At 34.4% G+C, this 23,240-nt stretch overlaps 2 protein-coding genes across 5 annotated transcripts; both read left to right on the top strand.

Moving 5' to 3' along the window:
- Positions 1 to 560: 560 nt before the first annotated feature.
- LOC112006834 (probable inactive purple acid phosphatase 16) lies at positions 561 to 5,606 on the top strand. 4 transcript variants are annotated; one of them, XM_065782682.1, is made up of 5 exons: positions 561 to 841; positions 2,378 to 2,602; positions 3,272 to 3,548; positions 3,926 to 4,094; positions 5,154 to 5,606. In XM_065782682.1, exons 1-5 carry the CDS (start codon positions 592 to 594, stop codon positions 5,439 to 5,441), a joined length of 1,209 nt encoding a protein of 402 aa, XP_065638754.1. In that variant the 5' UTR covers positions 561 to 591; the 3' UTR covers positions 5,442 to 5,606. The 4 variants fall into 4 exon arrangements, with proteins under 4 accessions (XP_065638754.1, XP_065638752.1, XP_065638753.1 ...); XM_065782680.1 differs by having other exon boundaries at positions 3,908 to 4,094; XM_065782681.1 differs by having other exon boundaries at positions 2,375 to 2,602.
- An 11,191-nt stretch (positions 5,607 to 16,797) lies between these two features.
- On the top strand, positions 16,798 to 21,579 carry LOC112017681 (ninja-family protein AFP3). Its single transcript, XM_024050134.2, has 3 exons — positions 16,798 to 16,922; positions 17,184 to 17,823; positions 20,842 to 21,579. Exons 2-3 carry the CDS (start codon positions 17,235 to 17,237, stop codon positions 21,255 to 21,257), a joined length of 1,005 nt encoding a protein of 334 aa, XP_023905902.2. The 5' UTR covers positions 16,798 to 16,922; positions 17,184 to 17,234; the 3' UTR covers positions 21,258 to 21,579.
- Positions 21,580 to 23,240: the final 1,661 nt, after the last annotated feature.

Below are 23,240 nucleotides of genomic sequence, written 5' to 3'. Positions count from 1 at the left end.
AGATATTTTTTGAAAAATCTTGACAATTTATATGCTGAGCCCAACCTCATGAGTTGTTTTTGACTTTTTGTATTTTACACTACAAACAAAATCATGTTTTTCTTGGTACACTGCAAATTCACAAAATCATTGGGGACCTAATCAAAATTATGCTTAAAAATAGGGACATTCATCACAAACCCAAAAACCATCTCAATCAAACCAGGGACAATTCCGTCATTTCATCCTCTTTCCCACCAAAACTCATCCTCCACATCCACCAACCTTCACCTTCGTTGATACAAAAAAAAAACCCATGTCTTTGCTCTGCTCTCCGTTAATGGAGTCAGAGTGGCCACAAACTCAGACCCAAAATGACTATCTTATCCTTCACCTTCTTCTCTCTCTTCATCCTGACCGTCGGATTAGATTACCAAGTGCTCGGCTTAACAACAACAACGGCCTCAGGTGAGAGGTATGTTCAGATGCGGGCGAGTGCACCGTTCAAGATAGCGCTGTTTGCTGACCTGCATTTTGGGGAGGCCACGTCGACTGACTGGGGTCCACTCCAGGACTTAATGGAGTCAGAGTGGCCACAAACTCAGACCCAAAATGACTATCTTATCCTTCACCTTCTTCTCTCTCTTCATCCTGACCGTCGGATTAGATTACCAAGTGCTCGGCTTAACAACAACAACGGCCTCAGGTGAGAGGTATGTTCAGATGCGGGCGAGTGCACCGTTCAAGATAGCGCTGTTTGCTGACCTGCATTTTGGGGAGGCCACGTCGACTGACTGGGGTCCACTCCAGGACGTGAACTCAACAAGAGTTATGAACACTATACTTGACGATGAAACTCCAGGTAATGTTATCGCTTCCATTTATTGATAATGCTAGTATTATACACTATCATACATACGTTACCATGATTATCTTACACGATAGACGGTAAGCAGTGGAGAAAAAAATAGCGAATTTATGAAATAGTAATAGACAACCAATCATGGTCTATGAAAATACATGATATGATCTAATGGTCTAATTTATTAGTACCTCTTTTTATCATGTGCTAGCTCTGTTTGTTGTTGTATTTGTGTCATGAAAGAAAGAAAGAAAGAAAGAAAGAATGTCCCACGTTATTAAAACTTTGGTGAAGTACATGTCCCATGTTATTATTGTATATTGTCCTACTATAGAATAAAGAATAATCCCATTATTTTTTTTTCGTTGCAAAATGTTCATATGCTGTGATTTGTGAAATTTAGAGATAAAGATATGAAAATCGGCCTTTGTATGTGTGTGTGTTTTTTTTTTTTTCATTTTTATTATCATTTACAAAAGATATACTGTAATTAGGTTTTTATTTTTTGATGTAAAAGATAAAAAGTAAATCAGAAAGCCTTTGTTATTATTATTATTTGATTTTTGTATCTAAATCCCAAAAGTGCCTTTTGTTTTGTTTTGTTTTTTTTGTTTTTGTTTTGTTTTGTTTTGTTTTTTTTTTTTTTTAATTTTAGACTAAAAAGTAATTTTCTTAGAAAGAGCAAAGGATAATGCTTTTTCAAAAAACACCTTTTAGTCTCTTTTTTTTTTTTTTAATTTCTTTTTTCAAAATAATTGCACCCAACCCTAATGAATTTTAGTATTAAAAAAATAAAAGACCCTAATGAATGTGTGTATATAAATTCATCATTTGAATCGATTTGAGAGCTCAAGTAAAAAAGACTTGGCTTGGATCCAGCGTTATACGTGTCATCATCCTAACATGTTTAATGTAACTGGACACTGAAACCCAAGCTTTGTTCATAAAAGAAAGGTCAACTCATGGTAACGTATTACTTGTTAATGGTTAGTTTGTTAGTACTTAGTAGCTGTGGATGCACATTCTCTATGTAAAGTATTATGTCCAATTTTCTTGAAGGGAGTTTGGGATTAGTAACCTGGGATTAGTAACTTAGCACTTGTTCTTGTCGATCATTTGTCAAGTGTCTTTCACAGATGACTCGAAATGACAATGATATGGCTATATGGGCTTTACTAGTATATGTTTGTTGTCTCTGAATGCTACTTTAAGAAATCTTTATTTGCTGTTGAAATGTTCCATCTACTGAACTAATATGCTAGGAATAAGTATCACTTGTTGAAGATGACAAGATTATTATTATTTTGCAGCTTGCTTAGCGCTAAACAACCATAAATTTGATCTCTAGTTGGATTCTTCTGAATTGTTTGATATTCAGCTGACTTAATAGGCTGCATTTCTGCCCTATGTTTTGGTCTACCCTGACAAATTTCCATGATTTCTGCAATGATTTTTCAATTCAAAAAGTGAAGCGCTCAAAGAAAGCTTGATATAGAGCACCTTCACATAGTTAATAACTAACTGATTGTATAGCAGATTTTGTTATATACCTTGGAGATGTCATTACGGCCAACAATATACCAATTGCAAATGCCAGCTTGTACTGGGATCAGGCAATCTCTCCAACAAAATCCAGAGGTATTCCGTTTGCCAGTGTGTTTGGAAACCATGACGATGCACCATTTGAATGGCCGAAGGAGTGGTTTCCAGCCCCTGGAATTCCTCAACTTATTTGCCCAGCAGTCAACTCAACGCATTCAGGTTAGCATGATGTTTGAAATGTGGTATAAATAAGCTGGTGACAACCAGTCATCACTAGTGACAGGCAACAGGCCTTGGGATTCTCAATGTTTTCCAGAATTATGATTGACCTCTCATTGTTTCAGACAGCTGCCTCTTTGGAACTGACCTATTATAAGCTGGGAAAGAGTCTTAGAGAAATTCACAATAATGGAGAATACTGAAATTACAGAACCAAATGAACCATGTAATAGATCCCACCCTCCTCCCTTTATACAAAATATGAACATAATATACCCCTTCTAATGATATTTGTAATTTTGTAACTTGAAGATATCATTTATGATAGGACACCACTTCTTCAGTTGTAAACTTAACCAATAATCATAAATTCATAACAATATATGTTGGAAAGAATGACATTTTGCACAAATTGTTGACAAAATCAAGGAATTGATTGCATGGAGTAAATCGAGGGATTGGAAAAATCAATTATATAGATATGAAATTCATATTCTAAGTATATATGTAAGAAATTGATTGTTGACCTATTTTCAAATCCTGTAATGTGCTATCAATCAGGTGAATGAAAGATGTAGCCATTTGGTGTTGTGGATGTAGGTCTTAGTCACCAAACCATGTTAATCTCTTCCATTCTTTTCTCTTCTTTTTATGTTCCATAACTGGCAGGAGAAGAAGCATGTAGCTTCAGAGGCACACAGCGTATCGAGTTGATGAAACATGAGATTGAGCATAATGTGCTATCTTATTCTAGCAACGGTCCTAAAGCGCTTTGGCCAAGTATATCCAACTATGTTATCCAGGTCTCATCATCGGATGATCCAAAGTCACCTGTGGTGTACCTGTACTTTTTAGATTCTGGCGGCGGGTCCTATCCACAAGTTATCTCAAATGCTCAAGCAGAATGGTTCCAGAACAAATCTGAAGAGATCAACCCTAACTCAAGGTATTAGAACAAAGAATTACCTTTTTTTTTACACTACTTTTCATGGCACCTTATTAGCATTGACTAGAATTAAGAGGTAACAAGGTTTAAATATCTAGACTCTGGTTTGTTGATTTTAATGGTTTGTAAGTGATAGAAAAAAATGAACAGAAAACTTTTAAACATTTCTCCCGGCATGGTTTGATTAAATAGAAAGTGAAAAAGACAGAAGGTTTATTCTACTGAGGCAAATAGTTGTAATTGGCAATGCTGGGGTTTTGGTTTTCTTTTTTGAAGTACACCAATAAGATATGGTGAATATATATATATATATATATTTTTTGGTTAAATAAATCTGTTTCCTGCATTTTCTTATCCAGTTTAGTGTTACCTGACAGTGTGCCCGAGCTAATATTCTGGCATATCCCAAGTCAAGCATATAATAAAGTTGCTCCACAGTTTGGAATTCACAAGCCCTGTGTAGGCTCAATTAACAAAGAAAATGTTTCTTCACAAGCAGCTGAATTGGGTATCATGGAACTTCTTGTTAAAAGGCCTTCTGTCAAGGTAAGTACACAGATAAGCATGCATGTACACATAAATATATTCATTTCAAAGATAATCATGCTTACGCACAACCATATTCACTTGTAAATATATAGATTCACACATAAATAACATAAATTCATGTAAGATGTCTGCTCTCTAGGTAATGACGCAAAGGAATTGAATAAGCATATGCATATATATACATAAAAAAGTACATGTCTCCATACACAGATGAGACATTAGTGCTCCTGGATATAGACTGGGTTTAGACTTTAGATTTGAACTTGAAATTTGAATGACCCCATTTTCAGCTGGATTGATTGATTACCAATGCCAAGTCAAATAGGAAGGTTGGAATTTCTTGATACACAAGCTGGCCAGGCTTTGCCTGGCTTGAAATTTATGGCTTGGCTTCTATGGCCCAAAACGACCATTTTTTTTTTTTCGGATTTTGTTATTGTTCCATTTGATCGACAGGAATTACATAAGAAACGAATGAAACTTGAAATCTTTTTTCATGTTGGGATTTGAGTACCTTTTATTTTTGTCTTTTATAACTTCTTTGCAGTCAAATGGTATTATTATTATTATTATTTTTTTTTTCCATGTTATGTTTCTTTTGGTTATTCACCATGATTAATTTATCGTGTTGTTCTACTGCTTCCCCTTAAATTCGTTCTTCATACTTGGATGGTACAATTATCATTTTTCAGTTCTATCACAATACATTTACAGGAAAATATGAGTTCAAGCACCCATGACATATGAGTCACACACTCGCACCAAATCATCTTAAATGTGGTTTAGGATGGTCAGCTGAGTTTTAATTATTGTAATTATATCTCTCTTTTAAATGTGGAAGAAGTTTAAGCAAAATTGTTAATGTGTTGGCAAGAAGGTTGAAAGTAAGCCGATCAGTTTTGTCTTAAGAAAAGCTCCAAATTGGAACCACATATATTTAATATACAATACGTGTGCTTATGGTTCTTGAAATTCAGAAACTAAATGAATCTATGGCTTGAGTTTGATGGATATGAATACGATCATGTTGAGTTGTTTTTCTCTTTATTGTGGCAGGCAATATTTGTTGGACATAACCATGGATTGGATTGGTGCTGCCCCTATGAGAAACTCTGGCTCTGTTTTGCTAGGCATACTGGTTATGGTGGCTATGGAGACTGGCCTAGAGGAGCTAGAATTATAGAAATCACTCAGCAGCCTTTCTCCTTTAGAACTTGGATAAGGATGGAGGACAATATAGTACACAGTAAAGTTGTGCATGGAAGTGCCAATCAATTGAGTTACAAAACTTTTGACCAAATGATAGTTATTTTGTTATGTTATTTTATGTGTTTAATTTTTTAATTTTTGTTAAGAATATATAGAGAGAGACTAAGAAGTGAGAATTGTCTGTATATTGATGTATATTTTGTGTGTATAACACTGTACAATAGAGAGTTTTGTATAAGCATAATATGCGTGAAGTATAAGTAATATGAGTGTACTACAAGTACAATACTTTGGGTCTAAGTCCAATGGGCTATACTAACATATATACTAATACCTCCCTCAAATTCGAGGTGGCAAGGAGGAAGCCAACTGGAGTTTGGATAAGATCTCGAAGACGACTAAGTGAGTGAGTCTTAGTGAATATATTGGTTAGCGGAGGAGATGGAGTATAATTAGAGATAGCCTTTCTTGAGATGACTATAAGTAATGTGTGAAGTATAAGTAATATAAGGGTCCGTTTGGTAATGTTGTTCTAGTATCATTATTTAAGTTTTTTGGAAATACGTGTGAGTAAAAAAGTGTTATGAAAATACATGTTGTGTTGTTTAAATAACAAAAATTATTGTTTAAATACTCCTACCAAATACCCCCTAAGTGTATGGGAAGTGCAGTACATTAGGCCCAAATCTAGCAGGCTAGGCTAATGTATATGCTAACAATTTTAATTTTTTAAAAATAAATCTAGGTGAAATTAAAATTTTAAAATCCTTGATATATATAAAAAAAAAAATTATTCGGTAAATATTATAGGACTCAATCCTTTAATTTAGACAAATTAAATTAAAAAGAATACTTCAAAATCTTTTTTTTGTTGCAATATGTTACAAGCTACACCAAATTGACGAAAATAACCTCCTCAATTAATTTAATTCCGTCACTGTACACCTTGTCGGTTAAAATGTGGTACATATTCGGAAAGTCACAACCTAGGCGGCAACAAAGACTCCGTTAGTTTACTTGTGATTCCGAGCGCACGTTGGTAGAATTACTTTGATGACCCTTGGAGTCTACTTTAATTACCAAATGTAAATGAGTCAAATTAATCTAGCAGCAAGGCGTTATCCAAAACATTAACAATATATATTTATTATATTTTTTTTTTTTTAAATAACAATCACATGGCAGTATTATAGTTATCAATTGATTTTTTTTTTTTGGAGAAATAGTTATCAATTTAAATTGAGTTTGAATTGCTCTAAAAAAAAAAAAAATTTGGGTTTGAATTTTGTATTATAAAGCTCAAAACATATAAGTAAACCAACCATGTCTTAATTTATTATTTATTTTTATTTTTAAAAAGTTTTTAACAAATGGGCCATATCATGAGTTAGCTTGGTTAGGTTACGGTTTCACGCATTTTTGCTTTGATTAAAAAAATTTAGGTTCAGGTCCAATTTTGCCATTTCTAACAATAAGGAGTCCATGTTCTTTGAATTGAGTCTTCATCTTCATCCTCTTTCTTTACTCTAAATTATGACATCTGGTGCCCTAACAAGACCTCCTTAATTAATATCTATTGCTTAATTTTATGTCTGTTTTGACTTTAGATTTAGTTTGTTGTCTCTGTAGTTTGCACTCTTTTCTTCATGCCAAAAAAGGAAAAAAAAAAAAACTCCAAAAGAATGCTCTTTGGGTTTGCATTTACTACTAATTATATATACGTGCATCACTGAGACATTATTTGTGAACCTAACGATCAATTTACTCATTTGGAGGTTGAGCTAGCTAAATTTTTAGGTATGTGAGTTAGTTGCTGGTATGATTCATGAAAAATTCAATTTTGGTGTTTTCTTTGCCTCTATTATTAATGATTGTAGGTGGTTCATGACCCAACTCCCTCGTTACAAAATTTGACACTTTTGCAGAGAGGCTAATCGAGCAACTATGCTAATGGCTAGATTTTGGCTTTGGTCAATCTTATGGATTTTGTGCCATATGACATGACTCCACAAAGTTGTTTTGATATTGTAAACTTTCATGTTTCCAATCAATCAAGCTGTTTTTTTTTAGATCGATATCAAGTTATATTATTGTAGAATCCTTAAAATCTTAATTACTGATGATGGTTAAATGAATAGTTCAAATTTTATCACGATATTAATATTTAAATGAGTATTAACTAACAGAAATTTGATTTTTTATTTAATATATTGATGATGTGGCAAAATATGATGATTAATCATGAATGATCATGGTTTAAAGAATTTTGGGTAGAGTAATTTTAAAAAAATCAAAAGAATCTTCAATCATTTTTCATTTTTTTTTTATTAAAAAAAACTATTTATTTACTTGCAAAACAAGTTGAGTCCAACACTCCAACTAGGTAATAAGATTTCCTTGTTTTGTTGGATTGATGAGTTATTGATTTGGTTATCACTGTCATCATTTTGTTGTTCAATTTCACAACTCTTCCTAAGAAAAAAAAAATGGTAAAAAAGGTCACATTCAGAGGATCCATATGCTAGAGAATATACCAAGGAAGTATACGTAATATAGGTTGTGTGTTGCATCGACTTGGTTGAGTGAAATGACCAATAAGTTCTTTAATTAATTGTTTTTTGGGCAAGTTTTAGTTTCTCAGTTAAGCTCTCAAACTTCTAATTTATTTCATTTGAAGCTCTATCTTTTCTGTCATTAGCTTTTATATCCTACATTATCTTACTTTCTCATCACTTGTATGTATACGTACTAACTACAATAAGAAATTAAAAAAAAAAAAAAAAAAACTCAAGCTGCTTTGCCACAAAGGCACAAACAGATTAAGAGCTAAACTGGTTTTAATATCTCTGTCAATGAAGATTAAGCTGTCTTAATCCTTAAAAAATGAATAGATAGTTTCATAATTTCAATTCTATCATATATAGCCGAGGGCCTAAGGGTGGTGGTGGCGGGCTATGCTTGGGTATGGTCGTGGCGGGCTGTGCTGAGTATCAGTGTATGGTGGGGTTTTGTTGAAGGTTTTGAGTTTTTATTTTTTTATTTTTTTTTCTCTCTCTTTTGTTGAGGTTTTTGGATTTGGAATTTGTTGGAGGACTGGTGATTGTGGTTGTAGTTTGTGGCAGTGGTTAGCGGTGGTTGTTGTGGTGGTGGTTGTAGCAATGGTTCTTGGTTGGTGGTGACTGCCGGGGCTGTGTTTGTATATTGTTGGGTTTTGAGTAAATATATTATTTTAATGTATTGTATATATTATTTTAATGTTTAGAATGAAAAAATAGAACATCTGATAAATAGTATATTGTAAAATAATGTGATAAAATAGTAAAGTAGATTTTTGATGTGTCAAAATAGCATTTTTTATGAGAGAGCTAATGAAAATGCTCTCAGAGCTGATGGCAATAAGTTTGGGGTTGAAGGTGTTTTCTCAAGTTGACTAATAAAAAAAGATTCATTTTACTTAAACGTTAAAAGACAACATATATTGTACTATACAATAACCTCGTACTTCACATAAATAAAAACTAGTTACATAATAAAATCATGTTCATGTAAAATAAAAGACTTAAAAAAGTCATGTAAAAAATTAACTTTTATAGTTTTTATTTATTTATTTAATATGGAACACTTTCGTATCTATTCTAAAAGTACTTAATAATTTTTAATTTATGATATTAGTGTATAAAATATATATATATATATATATATATATAACATGTATTTCGTTGGGACAAGATATTACTTGTTTGACAAGTGTACAATCCATTGACCTAAGGGGATCTACTATTTTGAAAAATTTGTACGATGCTATGATTCAACTCCCAATTTTGACAACCATTGATTCAACACCCAATTCTGACAACCATAAACTACATAGAATTATTCTATAGTCACAACAAAATCTCATAACAATTTCATGACAGCTGAAACATCAATCTATTATAGGTTAAGACAAAATTAAATAAACTACAACTAAAAACAAAGATGATATGAAAATGTTATGACATTTTGTTGCATCCCTAAACTTTCTGGACTATAAAAAATGCATTTTGGGATGGTAAAACAGTCACACTCTTCTATATATGGGATTTATATGTGTGAGTTTTTATTTATTATTATTATTATAATTCAATAGTTACAAGGAGATGCGGGATTTAAATTCTATTCTTTTTTGTTAGAAATACCCAGATGTATTAGTTGAGTTACATTACTCTCTTGGCATATGTATAAGTTTCATATGTGAAAGATATTCTATATATGTGTGTAGAGATGGGTTCAAGTTACACCTGATGTAACTGCATAAAAGTTACACCTTTTTATAGCCATTGATTTTCATGAGATCTAACGGTTAAAAATAAAACAATATTATTTACATCACTATTAAATACTTACCTAATTAATAGCATCTTCATTATCTCCCTCCTTATTAATTACATTTACAATTTTTCCCAAAAAAAAACATTTACAAGTATCCGAACTTCATTTGGACCGGTGAGATTTACTTATTAAATTGGTGGGATTTAAGTTCAATTTCGTTGGGTTCATTAGGTAAGGCAAGTTTCGATCTAGCTATGGTTTTCTTAAAATTTGGGGTAATCTGGGAAGGTGGTAAGCAAAGGACAAAGGTTACAGTTGGTTATGGTCCACCAAATGTGATGGATAAATCCCATAAAAAAATTGTGATGGATAAATAAAGAGAAATAAGGAAGATAAACTAGGGGTGGCAAATGGGCGGGTTTGGGCGGGTTTGGGGTGGGCATAATTGGGTTGGGCATACAAAACCCATTTACCCATTTAAAACCCATTTAACTAATTGCTTTTAACCCAAATCCAACCCAACCCAATTATTATGGGTAAACCCCAACCCACCCAATTACCCAATTATCAAAATTACCAAAATGCCACTAAAGTGAAAATGACCAAAGTACTCTAAAATATTCAAAAATGACCAAAATACCCTAAAACTTAAAAATTACCAAAATACCCCCAAAAACCCAAAAAATGACCAAAATACCCCGAAACCCAAAAAATAATCAAAATACCACCGAACCCCAAGAAAATTACCAAAATACCCTGAAACCAAAAATGGCCAAAATACCCCCGAAACCCAAAAATGACCAAAATACCCCCGAACCAAAAAATTACCAAAATACCCCTGAATTCAAAAAATGACCAAAATACCCCTGCAACTCAAAAAATGACCAAAATACCCTGAACCCTAAAAATATTACCAAAATATTCATCCCCACTACTAAAAAATTTGATATTTTACCTTTATTTTATTAAAAGATAAATATTCATCCTACTACTAAAAAATATGGTTAGAAAAAAACATAGTGCAATAGCATTTCTACTAGTTATTAGTATATTCCTTTTCTTTTCTAAGCTTAGAAAATCAGGGGCCATCCTGGGCAATAATAAGATAATTTTCTTTGATTGGTGACAGTTGTGTAATTCACAAAAATCCAAAGAAATTGACATGATATTTAGGGCAGATTAGGAAGACCAACATCACCGTTTTTTTTTTTTTAATAGGAATATCAAATATGACAGCTTTTGACAAATTTCTTTAATGACAAATTGACAAATTGTCCTAGTTTGGAGTGTGGCAATGCCAAGCAGAGGGAACTTCAGCCAGATTTATCCTAGTATAAATATTTCCAACTTGAATAATTAACATGCCCATTTGCCAAACTCATCATCAGAAATTTCAAGATCCTTGGACATGAACTTGCAAGCCTTGAATCTATTGACCCCAAAAAGATACAGTGGAAGTTTTAGCCAAACTTCGCATGATAGTCTTGGATTATTTTTAATATCATGAGAGTTACAAAGCCACATACACACAATATATATATATATAATTCAATACAAAAAACCTACACCACAAAGGACGTGGAACTGTGAAGGTCTTTCATTGGAACAACTTATATAATGGAGCACGTGGCATTGTGGCAATCCTAGTATTAATGCTCAAAAATATGCAGATAGCTAGTTACAGCAGTAGCAGCAAGAAGTTAAAGAACTTCATCCGNTTATTAGTACATCAAATACAAATTAATGAATATTGCAAGCACATAAGTGATAAAAAATATGATATACCTGGTACTCCATATAGCCAATCACGAGCACATAACAAAGCTTCTGCAGTTTGTGGCAAAAGAGAACTGCGAAACTTATCAAGAATGCGGCCACCAATACTGAATGCAGACTCCGAGGCAACAGTAGTAATGGGAATGCTCAAAATATCACGTGCCATCAAGGAAAGTTCTGGGAAACGATTACTGTGAGACTTCCAATACCCCATAACATTCAAATCCTCGTGCAACTTATGGTCAAATCGAGCCTCTTCCAAGTATAAATCCAATTGTGACTTGCTTGAATCTGAACCAATAAGTTGACTCTTATATGTCTCAAAACCAGAGAAATCATCATGCCTAACATAATGACCATGCACTCCACCACTACTTGACGCTACTTCAACCATATTGCAGATATCACTAGTAGAATTCTTATATTCCTCAAAGATGCCATACAATGTATCACGAAGATTCGCTGCCATAGATATTGCTTCCTGCTTATACAACTTGCTATAACAAAATTCTACACATTGCAACTTGTATCTAGGATCCAAAATGACGCAACAAAGAAGTAGTGCCACTAGAACCGGCAATAAAAGAATTTTGACATTTTTTACACTTTGCTCTCTCTTTCCCATCAGAACCTATAGGTAATATTTCAAAATCCGACCATACAGAAGAAGTCCTACATCTCATTCTTTTTGGAGCACTTGAAACAGTATCACCATACTCATCATTTTCTTCATTCATTGAATCCATATCTAAAATGTAAAGGAAAAAAAAAACCAACAAACAAACAAACAAACAAACAAACAAAAACTCAGCATTTTGAACCATTCTAAAACCTGACCACTCAAATAATTTGGCATAAAGAATTATAGGTAAACAATGTTGCTTGTGCTGTTTTACAACTTACAAGTTCTTAATCTTACAAATAAATAATTATAGGTTAAAACAGAAAATGGCAACATTCAACCCTGCGAAGTAAGAGCTCCTTTTCTGTAACTTTCGGATTAATAGTGAGCTAAAGCATAAAGGGTTGTCATACAATGGCCCATTACGAAGATCTTTGTATCAAATGAAGGGTCAAGAGAATGACACATTAGCATTCACTCAAACCTCTGTTGAGTCCTAGAGTAAATGCCAGAAAATTTTAATCAATAAGTCTAGACTCACAATTCCAGAAGATTTATATCGGATTAAATCAAATGGTTAAATCAAACTATGTAATTGGTTTTCAACTATAAAAACAAAAATATAGAAGTGTATAATGAGTCAACATCACCTCAAATCCAAATATACACTAATCAAAGTGATAGTATCTCTATTCAATATTTGTCGTCAAAACGTTTCTATCTATCTTTCTGTATTATTAGCATTATTGCAGGTTTAAAGCTGGGGACTGAATTATAGCTTTGCAAGTTGAGTGAAACCTAATAACTTGGCCTAAAAAGCAAACAGACACACATTGAGGTGGCATTCTCTTTTTTCACTTAACGTAAATACCTGAGACAAACCCAAGTGGATAAACAATACTATAGTACTAAAAAAGCAAGAATTAATCAAAAATAATCCTATAATAAATCTCTACTTGGCATTCTATCAAACACTAACCGTGCACTTTGAACATCACCACATTTCACACACATGGTAATCAATGCATTCACCACATCCACATCTGACTCAAACCCAACTCTGCTTTTGCTTACCCACCCACCAACACATTCCAAGAAAACACATCCCTCTCCTCCATCTTCCCAAACACATACCAAGCATTACTCAGATCACCAAACCTCACAAACATACTCAACAAAGCATTACCGATGCTTACCAAAAAGATAAAATTAGAAAATGTAAACTGTTTGGTAACAGAGAAAACGAAGGAAAGAAAAAGAAGACTTTTGAGTAACTAAAGAGAGGAACCAAATCTGAGATTCGAAGCTTACCGATGAGTGCTGGAGTGACCGGAAAGAACTCAGAAATCCGCTGAAGCTTTGAAGAGTTTTGATGTGTCCGAAGCTTTGAAACTGCTGAAGCCGTGATTGGAGGGCGAGAAACTGAGGGAAAATGAGGGAAAATAAAACCTAACTCAGAAACGTCTAAGACTTTGAGGTGAGGGCTGGGTCTTTTTTTTTTTTTTTGGTGGGATGGGCTGGGTTGAGTTTGTTGGGTATATTATTTTTGGGTTAAATGGGGTTCAATGGGGTTCAATGGGTTTTTAATTAAAACCCAATTATTTTTGGGTCTAACTGGGTTGATGTCCATTTAACCCAATTAATAATTGGATAAGTTTGGGCTTAATTAGAGTGGGCGGGTTTGGGTAAGTAAATGGGTTTGGGCTTATTTTGCCACCCCTAAGATAAACAAAGGGATTTGCACGAAATTAATAATTTAATATTAATAGTTGCATCAATGGAGGACAATTTGTGTTATTCTCTTTCTCTCTTTGCATTTGACGACCGAAGTGACGACCACCAAAAACCTAGGAATTCCAATGTTTAAGAAGAGGGTAGAGAATAGAAACTTTGCAAAATTTCCAAGAAATGATCCTTCCTTCGCTGTGATTCTTGAATTAGAAGTTAGAACCCATTATATCACTCACATAAATTTGGTTGCAGTAACAGAATCATGAGATTTGTTTAAAGAAGTTGGTGTACTGGCGGAGACTTTAAAGGAAAAGGATTAAGTTCATCTCTAAAAATAAAAAGGAAAAGTATTAAGTGTTGGGAACGATGAACATGGATAGGTTTTCGGAAAGAGCTCAGAAATCCGCTGAAGCTTTGAAGAGTTTTGATGTGTCCGAAGCTTTGAAACTGCTGAAGCCGTGATTGGAGGTCGAGAAACTGAGGGAAAATGAGGGAAAATAAAACCTAACCCAGAAACGTCTTAGACTTTGAGGTGAGGGCTGGGTCTTTTTTTTTTTTTTTGGTGGGATGGGCTGGGTTGAGTTTGTTGGGTATATTATTTTTGGGTTAAATGGGGTTCAATGGGTTTTTAATTAAAACCCAATTATTTTTGGGTCTAACTGGGTTAATGTCCATTTAACCCAATTAATAATTGGGTAAGTTTGGGCTTAATTAGAGTGGGCGGGTTTGGGTAGGTAAATGGGTTTGGGCTTATTTTGCCACCCCTAGTTTGAGGGCCGTCATGCATGGCGCATACGAACGTAATAAAACCAAAAAACGGTCGCACCGTAGTGAAGCAAAAAGCACACACGTCTTAGGGAGTTGACGTTACTAGACTATCATGCAATGGACACGTGTCCCCCCGCAAATCCAAACGTACCCAACAGTCAACACACATAATCTAAATCTCACACACTTCTCCAAACGTAGTAACCAACCACTGTTTTCGGCGACGTCGCTTCTGTCACTCTCCAAAAGCACTTTTGTTTTGTTCCTTAATTTCCAACTTGCAATTTAAAAACCCCCAAACCCTCATATCACCACCAAACCATTCCACTACCTACTTAGTTTATGTTTTTTGGGCAAGTTGTACTGCCATTTTCTTTTACCAAATTACCCTCAACAAATTTGTGAAAAATTTCATACTACAACTTGAAAACATATTGAATTTCACGACTTATTGAAGTGGTTGATCATGATGGACATTTTCTTTTCTTTACTACTTACATAAATTCACCACCTTTTATTTACTACTTAGTCAACCATTTTATCAAATTAGAAAAAAATAAATCTAAAGACATTTACGACATATTAAAGTAGTCAATTATGAGTGATTAACATTTTCTGTTCACAACTACTTACATGAGTCTGCCACCTTTTATCTACTACTAAGTCAACCATTTTATCAAATTTGAAAAGAATAAATCTAGAGACATGTACATACAATCACACATTCTATTTCGCAATTTACTGATTTGTGTGATTGTGATTGTAATTATGCCTATTAAGTACTTTTTCGTCAATTACTCACAACTGTACAAGTCAATAAATTATATAATTGAGTGTGAAATTGGTAGTGTTTTGATAGTTTTATTGTATTGGGTGTGAAATTGATCGTGTATTTAAATTCGTTAAAGGAGGTTACTACTTTCACAACAAATTCACACAAAAATCATAAGGTGACAATCTCATACTCGTTCTCATTTAAGCCACTCCATATTATTTCTTACTTACAATGGATAGTTTGCTACATAAATTATGTTGTAAAATTGTTGTATAAATATTGTATCTCTATTATTACTCTTTATTAAATTTGAAACAGGATAGTTGTTACGTTACAGGTGTTGGGTGTGGCTCTTTGCAGCCCGCAACTTGCAAAGGACACTGAGTTGGAGCTGGAGGTGTAATCCTACGTACAGGGTGTGACTGAGGCTGCGTTTGAATCGGTGGTAAATGATTTCAGGAAATCATTTACCACCTGACCCATGCGTTTGGCTGGCAACGGAAAATTCATTTTCCGGAAAATATGCTTACACTTTGACCGAATTTTCACCCTTGACCCGGAAATCATTTGAAGTCCTTATTTTACCTTCAAATGATTTCCGGAAAAGAGAGAGAACGCACCACAGGAGCCAAGAACGCAAAAAAAAAAGAGAAACCCAGAACAAAGAAAAAGAGAAACCCAGAACAAACGGACCGATCCAACGCAGTCCGTTCACGAGCCTTCGACTTCGCCGGCGCCACGAACCGACGAACCGACGAACCGCGCCATCGCACCTCGAGCTCCGATCGCAGCACCTCGCCATCGCACCTCGAGCTCCGGTCTCGCACCTCCCATCGCACCGCGCTGATCGCGCCATCGCGCCATCGCCATCGCACCTCGATCGCGCCATCGCACCTCGTCGTCGACCCAGACCATCGCCTCCTTCATCGCGCCATCGCTCCAACGCCGCTCGACCCAGACCCAGACCCTCGATGCGCCATCGCACCTGGAGCTCTCTCTCCTCGATCTCTCAGTTTTTTTTTTTTTTTTTTTTTAATTTGATTGTTGTGTTGTTTTGTTTTTTTTTTTTTTTTAATTTGATTGTTTTATTGTTTTTTTGGATGAACTGATTGTTGTCGTTGGTGTTGTTGTTGCTGGAATTTGGAATTTGCTGTTGTTGTTGTTGTCGTCGTCGTTGTGTTGTTGCCGGAATTTGCCCGGAAAATAGCATTTTCCTAATATAACCAAACACATAAAAATATTTTCCACAACAATTTTCATAATACACCCAAACACTTAAAATTATTTTCCTTTTCCGGAAAATAACATTTCCGGAAAATACATATTTTCCGGAAAACGTTTTACACGAAACAAACACAGCCTGAAATGTAAATATCTCTCTCTCTCTCTAGAGTATCTTTTCCACTGTTCACCACGTGGACTATTTGCAAGTGCGTTGTCAATTTGCCATCTGTGAAACCAAGAGCAGAAGAAAGAAACTGTTTTTGTTTTCCTCTATTTATTATTTCCATTCAACACATTCCCCCCCTTTTTTTTTCTCACTTTCCCTCTCTGCCAAACAAAAAATGACAACTTTGTGTTACTAGTTCAAGTTCTGGACCCTTTTGCTTCACACAATCAACCTCAAAACCATGTAAGCTCTTCTGGGTTTAGCACTCTTTCATCAACTTTTTTTTTTTCTTTCTTTTACTTTGTCATGCTGATTATTTTGTTACACTGAGTTTTAGCTTATCTGGGTTTTGCATTATGTTCTTAATTTCCCTCATTAATTTAATTTCTTTGCCAAAAAAAGGAAACTCTATCATTTGGGCATGGTGTTATAGTGCTTAATTTGAGTGTTCTATGTCAAATTTATGCTTGTAACCTTTTCTGATTTTATTTTTTGGGATAACAGAAGGACGAGGAAGAATTTAGCTATTCTTCACTCCCTTTTTTGTGTGTCCAAATGGGTGAAGCAAACTATGGAATGAGCTTCCAAACAAAACTTTCCAAGCAGCAAAACAATGAAAACCCAAGAAACCTTTTACTGAGATTCTCATCTGAGCAAGAGTCTAACCAAACCCAATTATCCAATTGTGAACCACAACTAGACCTTAGTCTTAGACTCTCTCTGGGTGGAGTTTACTCTGAAAAATTCAAAGAAAAGCCTATAACCCGGTCAGCCTCTTCTGTCACTGGAGTGATAGCCAAGAAAATTAGTGCTGGTGAATCCAACTCGTCGATACCAGGGATCTTCCTTTCATTGACAAGATCTTGCTCATTGCCAGTGGACAATGAGCAAGGGCAGGTTAAGTTCAATGAGTATCAGGCAAAGAAGAGAATGGAGGCCCAGAAGAGGTTGGTGGAGAAGCAGAGGAGAAACAGGGTAAGCCCTGAGGAAGAGAAGACTCCAGCTGAGGCGCCCGTGCCACAGTCACCGGCGTCTGAAATGACGTCTTGGGCTGTAGCTTCTGCGGCAAAAAGCCCCGCACTTTGTCGTGCCATTGTCAAGATCAAAACGGAAGGATATGTATCCGGGAAGCGAAAACTTGAGGGTATACTTCTTTCAATTTTTTCTCTCTTGTGCTAATTATGAAGTTGAAATGAATTTTGATTGTTTTAATTATATAACTTACGTTTAGTCGCTTTGGTAGCAGAATTAGTTGACATTCCTGTGATATTTGTTGGCAGAATTATTTTTCATGATGCACTAGATTGAATATGTTTGTACTGTTTGGATTCTACTCTTGAAATTCTATGATTCTCTGGATTTTAATTGACTTTATCTATACTAGTAGAGTTTTTTAGGGGTATTTTTTTTGGTACTGTTTGGATTGAAAATTGAAATAGTGTCATAGGAAAACACATCCAAAGAGAATTAGAATAGAGAACAGTTATCTTACTGATGATATATGGCAGGAAAACGCAACTGATGCCAGAAGGGCATTTTTTTAACTTTTAGAATTGGTCGGTCTACTTTGAAATGAAAGGGAAATGAAGACACATAATTTAGAATGGAATTTGCATTCAAATTGTTAGTTTGATAAGATTTGTTCCACAGAAAGAATTGGAAACAAGTAGAGAAGAAATGGAAGGTGGAAATGTAACCGCTCTCAAGACTCAAATCCATGCACTTGTGCTTAACAACCTAAGACTTTATCATTGCAGTAGACACTGGTAAACAAAACAACTAACTAACAACACATAAGAATCCAAAGAAAGCAATACGTAAGCTTAGGCAACGTATATATAATATAGGAAAGAATCTATGTCTGATGATGTAGCAATGAACAAAGAAAATGATAACACATAAGCCTAGAATAGATTTGAACCTGCCCCATGTATCGACAAAAACAAGTGTCTTTTATTCTCGTAATCCAGTCCAGAATAGCATATCCAATAATTTGTCGACAAACAAAGAAAGCGCCAACTACAAAAATTAATTCTGACTGCATATCAACAAAAATAAGTAGTTTATCTTTGTTGTTTGATGAGAGCCCCCAATACTGCACTTTCTCCCAAATTGGACACAGTTTTTATGTATCCACATAATGTGGCGTGAATATAAATATTGAACCCCTGCGTTGGGCCCTCATGGACGCTCTTGAGACTAGAACTCACACAATTGCACTTAAGCACCTGAAACTTTACTATTGCACTAGACAATAGCCCCTATACTCTACCAAGTACAATGAAAATCATATTGATATCCATATCTTTGTTTTGGCATGATTTCTGATACTCAAACAATGTTCTGTGTTATATATAGATTTCCTATCATATGCAAAAATGATTAATTCTTTACTAATATGACTGATTTAAGCTAACATAAGAAATAGTTCTTGTAAATTGAGAAGCTTGATCACTTCTCCTGCTTCCTTCTTGCATCAAGCATGCATTCTTCACCTCCAACACCTGCTTCTTTGCAAATGAAACCCTTGTGAATTTTATTTTCAATGTAAATTCTCCGTTAGTAGAGTTTCTTTTCTCATAATGATCCACTCCCTATATCTTCTTCTTCCTTTATATATATATTTTAACTATGTTGTATTGTTGTCATATCCTGTCTTAGATTTCTAAGAAAATGAATCATGAGGTTATTACTGTATTTTGTAAGAAATTGAATGTATCATTTAAAAATCAAATGATTATCCACAAAGAATGGTTACCTTTCTCTTTAGCTAAGATGTTAATATCTTACCTTTAGAGTTCATTGGTGTAAGTATTTGGGGTTCAAAAGTGTAATATGTTAAGTATTAATAACAAAATAAGGCAGAGAGAGAAGCAAGAACATGAGGAAATAATTTAATGTTCCTTGCACTAAAAGGGAAAGCTTTCACTAGGGTGGCATTAAAGTATATAGTTATACTCCTCAAGTCCAATATAATCTCATTTTGTAAAGAGGAAGAAATGAAAACCAATGTTCTTAGCCTGACATACAAAGCCTGCAACAGTCTTGTGTTTATAACATTCGTTCAGGTGCCTAGTATTGTTGGTACTCTTTGTTAGTTTAACTCTTATTATTATTAAAATCCTTTTGCCTTACTTTCTGATTGTTTATATTTAGAAAATGTTTCTTTCTCCTTTCGAATTTTTTTATTTTTAAAATTTAATGATACAGTCCATTAAGTTGAAATGATTAATATCGTTAAAAGGAAATCATCTTTTTAACACAGTGAGTTGTCATAGGCAACTCATTCTTTTTTTTCTTTTTTCTTTTTTATAGGATGCTTTCCATTCTTGATGGGAAGAGGTTATGTGTGAAAGCATGAGGAATATAATGATTTCTATAGATAGTCTCAAGAGAATCATATCTCACTAACATTTTTGATCTCTGGATGACTATCTTACTAGGGAAAAAGATAGTAATAGTATATCTTTTTTTTTTCTTCTGTAAGCGTGACTGCAGGATCAAAGCAGGTACCCCCACCCAGTTATATTAAGTCTAAAAAGAAGCAATTAAAAATACAGTAAATTATTTGGCACCCTTGAAGGCAAAATAATGTTGAAACAAATTATTGGGCTTATAGCAAAGGAGAGCTTTGGTCAAACCATTTCTTAATAACTTCCCAAAAAATGACTTCAAGTATTGGTACATTAAATATAATAAGGTACTCATATTTCGCTACGAGTAACACACAAGTTAAGTATCAAATTCTAAAGTCTTAGTACACAAAGGTCTTAGTACTAAGATGAAGTTTAACCATAAGCAGTTCATGATATATCTCATGGTTAACTTCTACAATACTACTTTTTCCTGTCTATTACTCTAAAGTGTGTAAAACGCCAACATTTATAACTTTATGAAACAACTAGCTTACTTTAGAATGAGTAATTGCAGCAAGTACTACTTCCTTCCAATTTTGCTATGGGGAAAAAAGTGGAAAATTTTGAGGCTGTTTCCTATTTTTTGTGGTAAACACTTTAAGCAAGAAATTTCAGCATAAAATTATCTAAAGATCTCTGCAATGGAAGCCTTGATGAAATTTTTGTTAGCACTGACTTGTATCTTTTTCTTTCAATTTCTCTTTGCTGATTTATTCCTCAAATACTTTTTATTTGAATGGCATTAGCCCATGAAGGACTGGAAGGTGTAGCTGCAGAGAACGGTGCTACCAGTTCTCAGTCATTGCCTAATCCAAAGGACAGTGAGCCTGCAGACATCCCTGGAGCAATAACAGATGGAAAATCAATCAAACTTGGTGAGACTAAGCTGGAGAATCAGCCCAAGAAGGTTAAAGTTTCAAATGGCCGCTTTCAAGACAATGGGATGGATGTGATGAAACAAATGCCTAGTGTGACTACTACCGGCGATGGCCCCAATGGGAAGAGAATTGAAGGTTTTTTATACAGGTACACAAAAGGTCAAGTGAGTATAGTATGTGTTTGCCATGGCAGCTTTCTTTCTCCGGCGGAATTTGTCAAGCATGCTGGTGGGAAGGATGTTGAAAATCCAATGAAGCACATTAATGTGTGCACTACCTTTTAGTCCTTGAGGAAAATGGCGGTGGCTAATGTCACCCATTTTGAAATGTTAGGAAATGAACAACCTGAATCAGGGTAAGAAACCTGAATTGAGTAAACTTTTTGAAGTTACCATAATAGAAATGAACCTTTTCCTTTCTTTTGATAACCCTTTTATTAAGGGTATAGGATTAAAAGGCAAAAATAGCTTATCTCTATGTTTTACTGTTTTAGTCAAGCTGAGCTGAATTGCTCTTTTAGCTTTTGTATTAATTTGTGAACAATTCTGATAAAGCTATCTTGACCAAAAAAGGAAAATGAAAGATGTCCATAAGGTGATGTGAACATTTACTGGTCCAGGACCCCTTGGTCCCGAAAAGATTGGTCTAATCAATCTTTGTTGTCCTTGCCAGCTTTTAGATTATCTCATGCCTAATTATAAAGTTAGTTTCTTTTGCTGCATATTAACCACCCAAAAAAAAAATTTTGATAAACTTCACAACTTTCTTAATAATTTGTTGAGATGGTAAATTATGATTTCTCGTCACTTTGTATGGAATCAATTGTAAATTACTAATTTACTGTGTAAGTAGACTCGTTCTAAGTTCTAACGTCAGTGTTTTGAAATTAGAACTTAGTGTTTCTCAAAAAAAAAAACAAAAAAAAAAATTAGAACTTAGTGTGGCTGGACCAAAGGCCCCATTGAGCCCATAGACATGTCTCAGGATAGGATCAGTTTGGAAAAGGTCAAAAGAGTGGAGGAGGTTTGTTGGGCTTGTGGGCTTGGTGATTATTGATAGACTAATCCATGTTTAAAAACTTCTCCTTATTGCTTATGAACATCAAATTAGTAGCACCCTAAATAGAATAAAATAAATAAATATGAGTCTCAAAAGCCTAATCTCGTCTTTTTTTCTTTTCTTTTTTTCTTTTTTTTTTATGGTTCAAAAGCAAAATCCTAATCCCTACCATGGCTGTTAGGTCCATGTTATGTAGGTTGACAAAACGTGAACATAAAGTTTGAGTCTTGAGTATTTTAGTAGCTGGACACCTATCAAATGATTGAAACAAGGTTCACACGTATCTTCACACTTATTAATTAATCGAGAATTGTGTATCTCGATTCTCAATCATACCCATTAAAGTTGTTCAAACTTTAGAATTTTGAGCTTTACTTGCAAAGTATAAAAAGGACTAATTAGGGACGACCAAAAGAAGTTTTGAAAACTATGTTTTTGTATGCCGTTGGTTTTGTGACCAAGTCCTCATTCACCATCAAACTAAAGAAGATCTGAAAACCGGTTATCAAGCTGAAGTTGTTGTATTTAACATAAGGTCATGCTAACGAGTTTGGAAAAGGTCAAAAGAGTGGAGGAGGTTTGTTGGGCTTGTGGGCTTGGTGATTATTGATAGACTAATCCATGTTTAAAAACTTCTCCTTATTGCTTATGAACATCAAATTAGTAGCACCCTAAATAGAATAAAATAAATAAATATGAGTCTCAAAAGCCTAATCTCGTCTTTTTTTCTTTTCTTTTTTTCTTTTTTTTATGGTTCAAAAGCAAAATCCTAATCCCTACCATGGCTGTTAGGTCCATGTTATGTAGGTTGACAAAACGTGAACATAAAGTTTGAGTCTTGAGTATTTTAGTAGCTGGACACCTATCAAATGATTGAAACAAGGTTCACACGTATCTTCACACTTATTAATTAATCGAGAATTGTGTATCTCGATTCTCAATCATACCCATTAAAGTTGTTCAAACTTTAGAATTTTGAGCTTTACTTGCAAAGTATAAAAAGGACTAATTAGGGACGACCAAAAGAAGTTTTGAAAACTATGTTTTTGTATGCCGTTGGTTTTGTGACCAAGTCCTCATTCACCATCAAACTAAAGAAGATCTGAAAACCGGTTATCAAGCTGAAGTTGTTGTATTTAACATAAGGTCATGCTAACGAGAGCACTCGTTAATAATCTATTTTAAAAAAGTTTTGATATCATTTTTAT

This window comes from Quercus suber, unplaced genomic scaffold (assembly GCF_002906115.3).
Source record: "Quercus suber isolate HL8 unplaced genomic scaffold, Cork oak 2.0 scaffold_310, whole genome shotgun sequence".
Classification (NCBI taxonomy): Eukaryota; Viridiplantae; Streptophyta; class Magnoliopsida; order Fagales; family Fagaceae; genus Quercus; species Quercus suber.
This window is presented reverse-complemented; position numbering and strand designations above follow the sequence as displayed.

Coding starts and splice junctions, on each gene's coding strand:
- LOC112017681 (XM_024050134.2), top strand. CDS start 17,235: ATGGGTGAAGCAAACTATGGAATGAGCTTCCAAACAAAACTTTCCAAG. Junction 17,824..20,841: donor CGGGAAGCGAAAACTTGAGG/GTATACTTCTTT, acceptor GAATGGCATTAG/CCCATGAAGGACTGGAAGGT.
- LOC112006834 (XM_065782679.1), top strand. CDS start 592: ATGACTATCTTATCCTTCACCTTCTTCTCTCTCTTCATCCTGACCGTC. Junction 2,603..3,271: donor AGTCAACTCAACGCATTCAG/GTTAGCATGATG, acceptor CATAACTGGCAG/GAGAAGAAGCATGTAGCTTC. Junction 4,095..5,153: donor TTAAAAGGCCTTCTGTCAAG/GTAAGTACACAG, acceptor TTATTGTGGCAG/GCAATATTTGTTGGACATAA.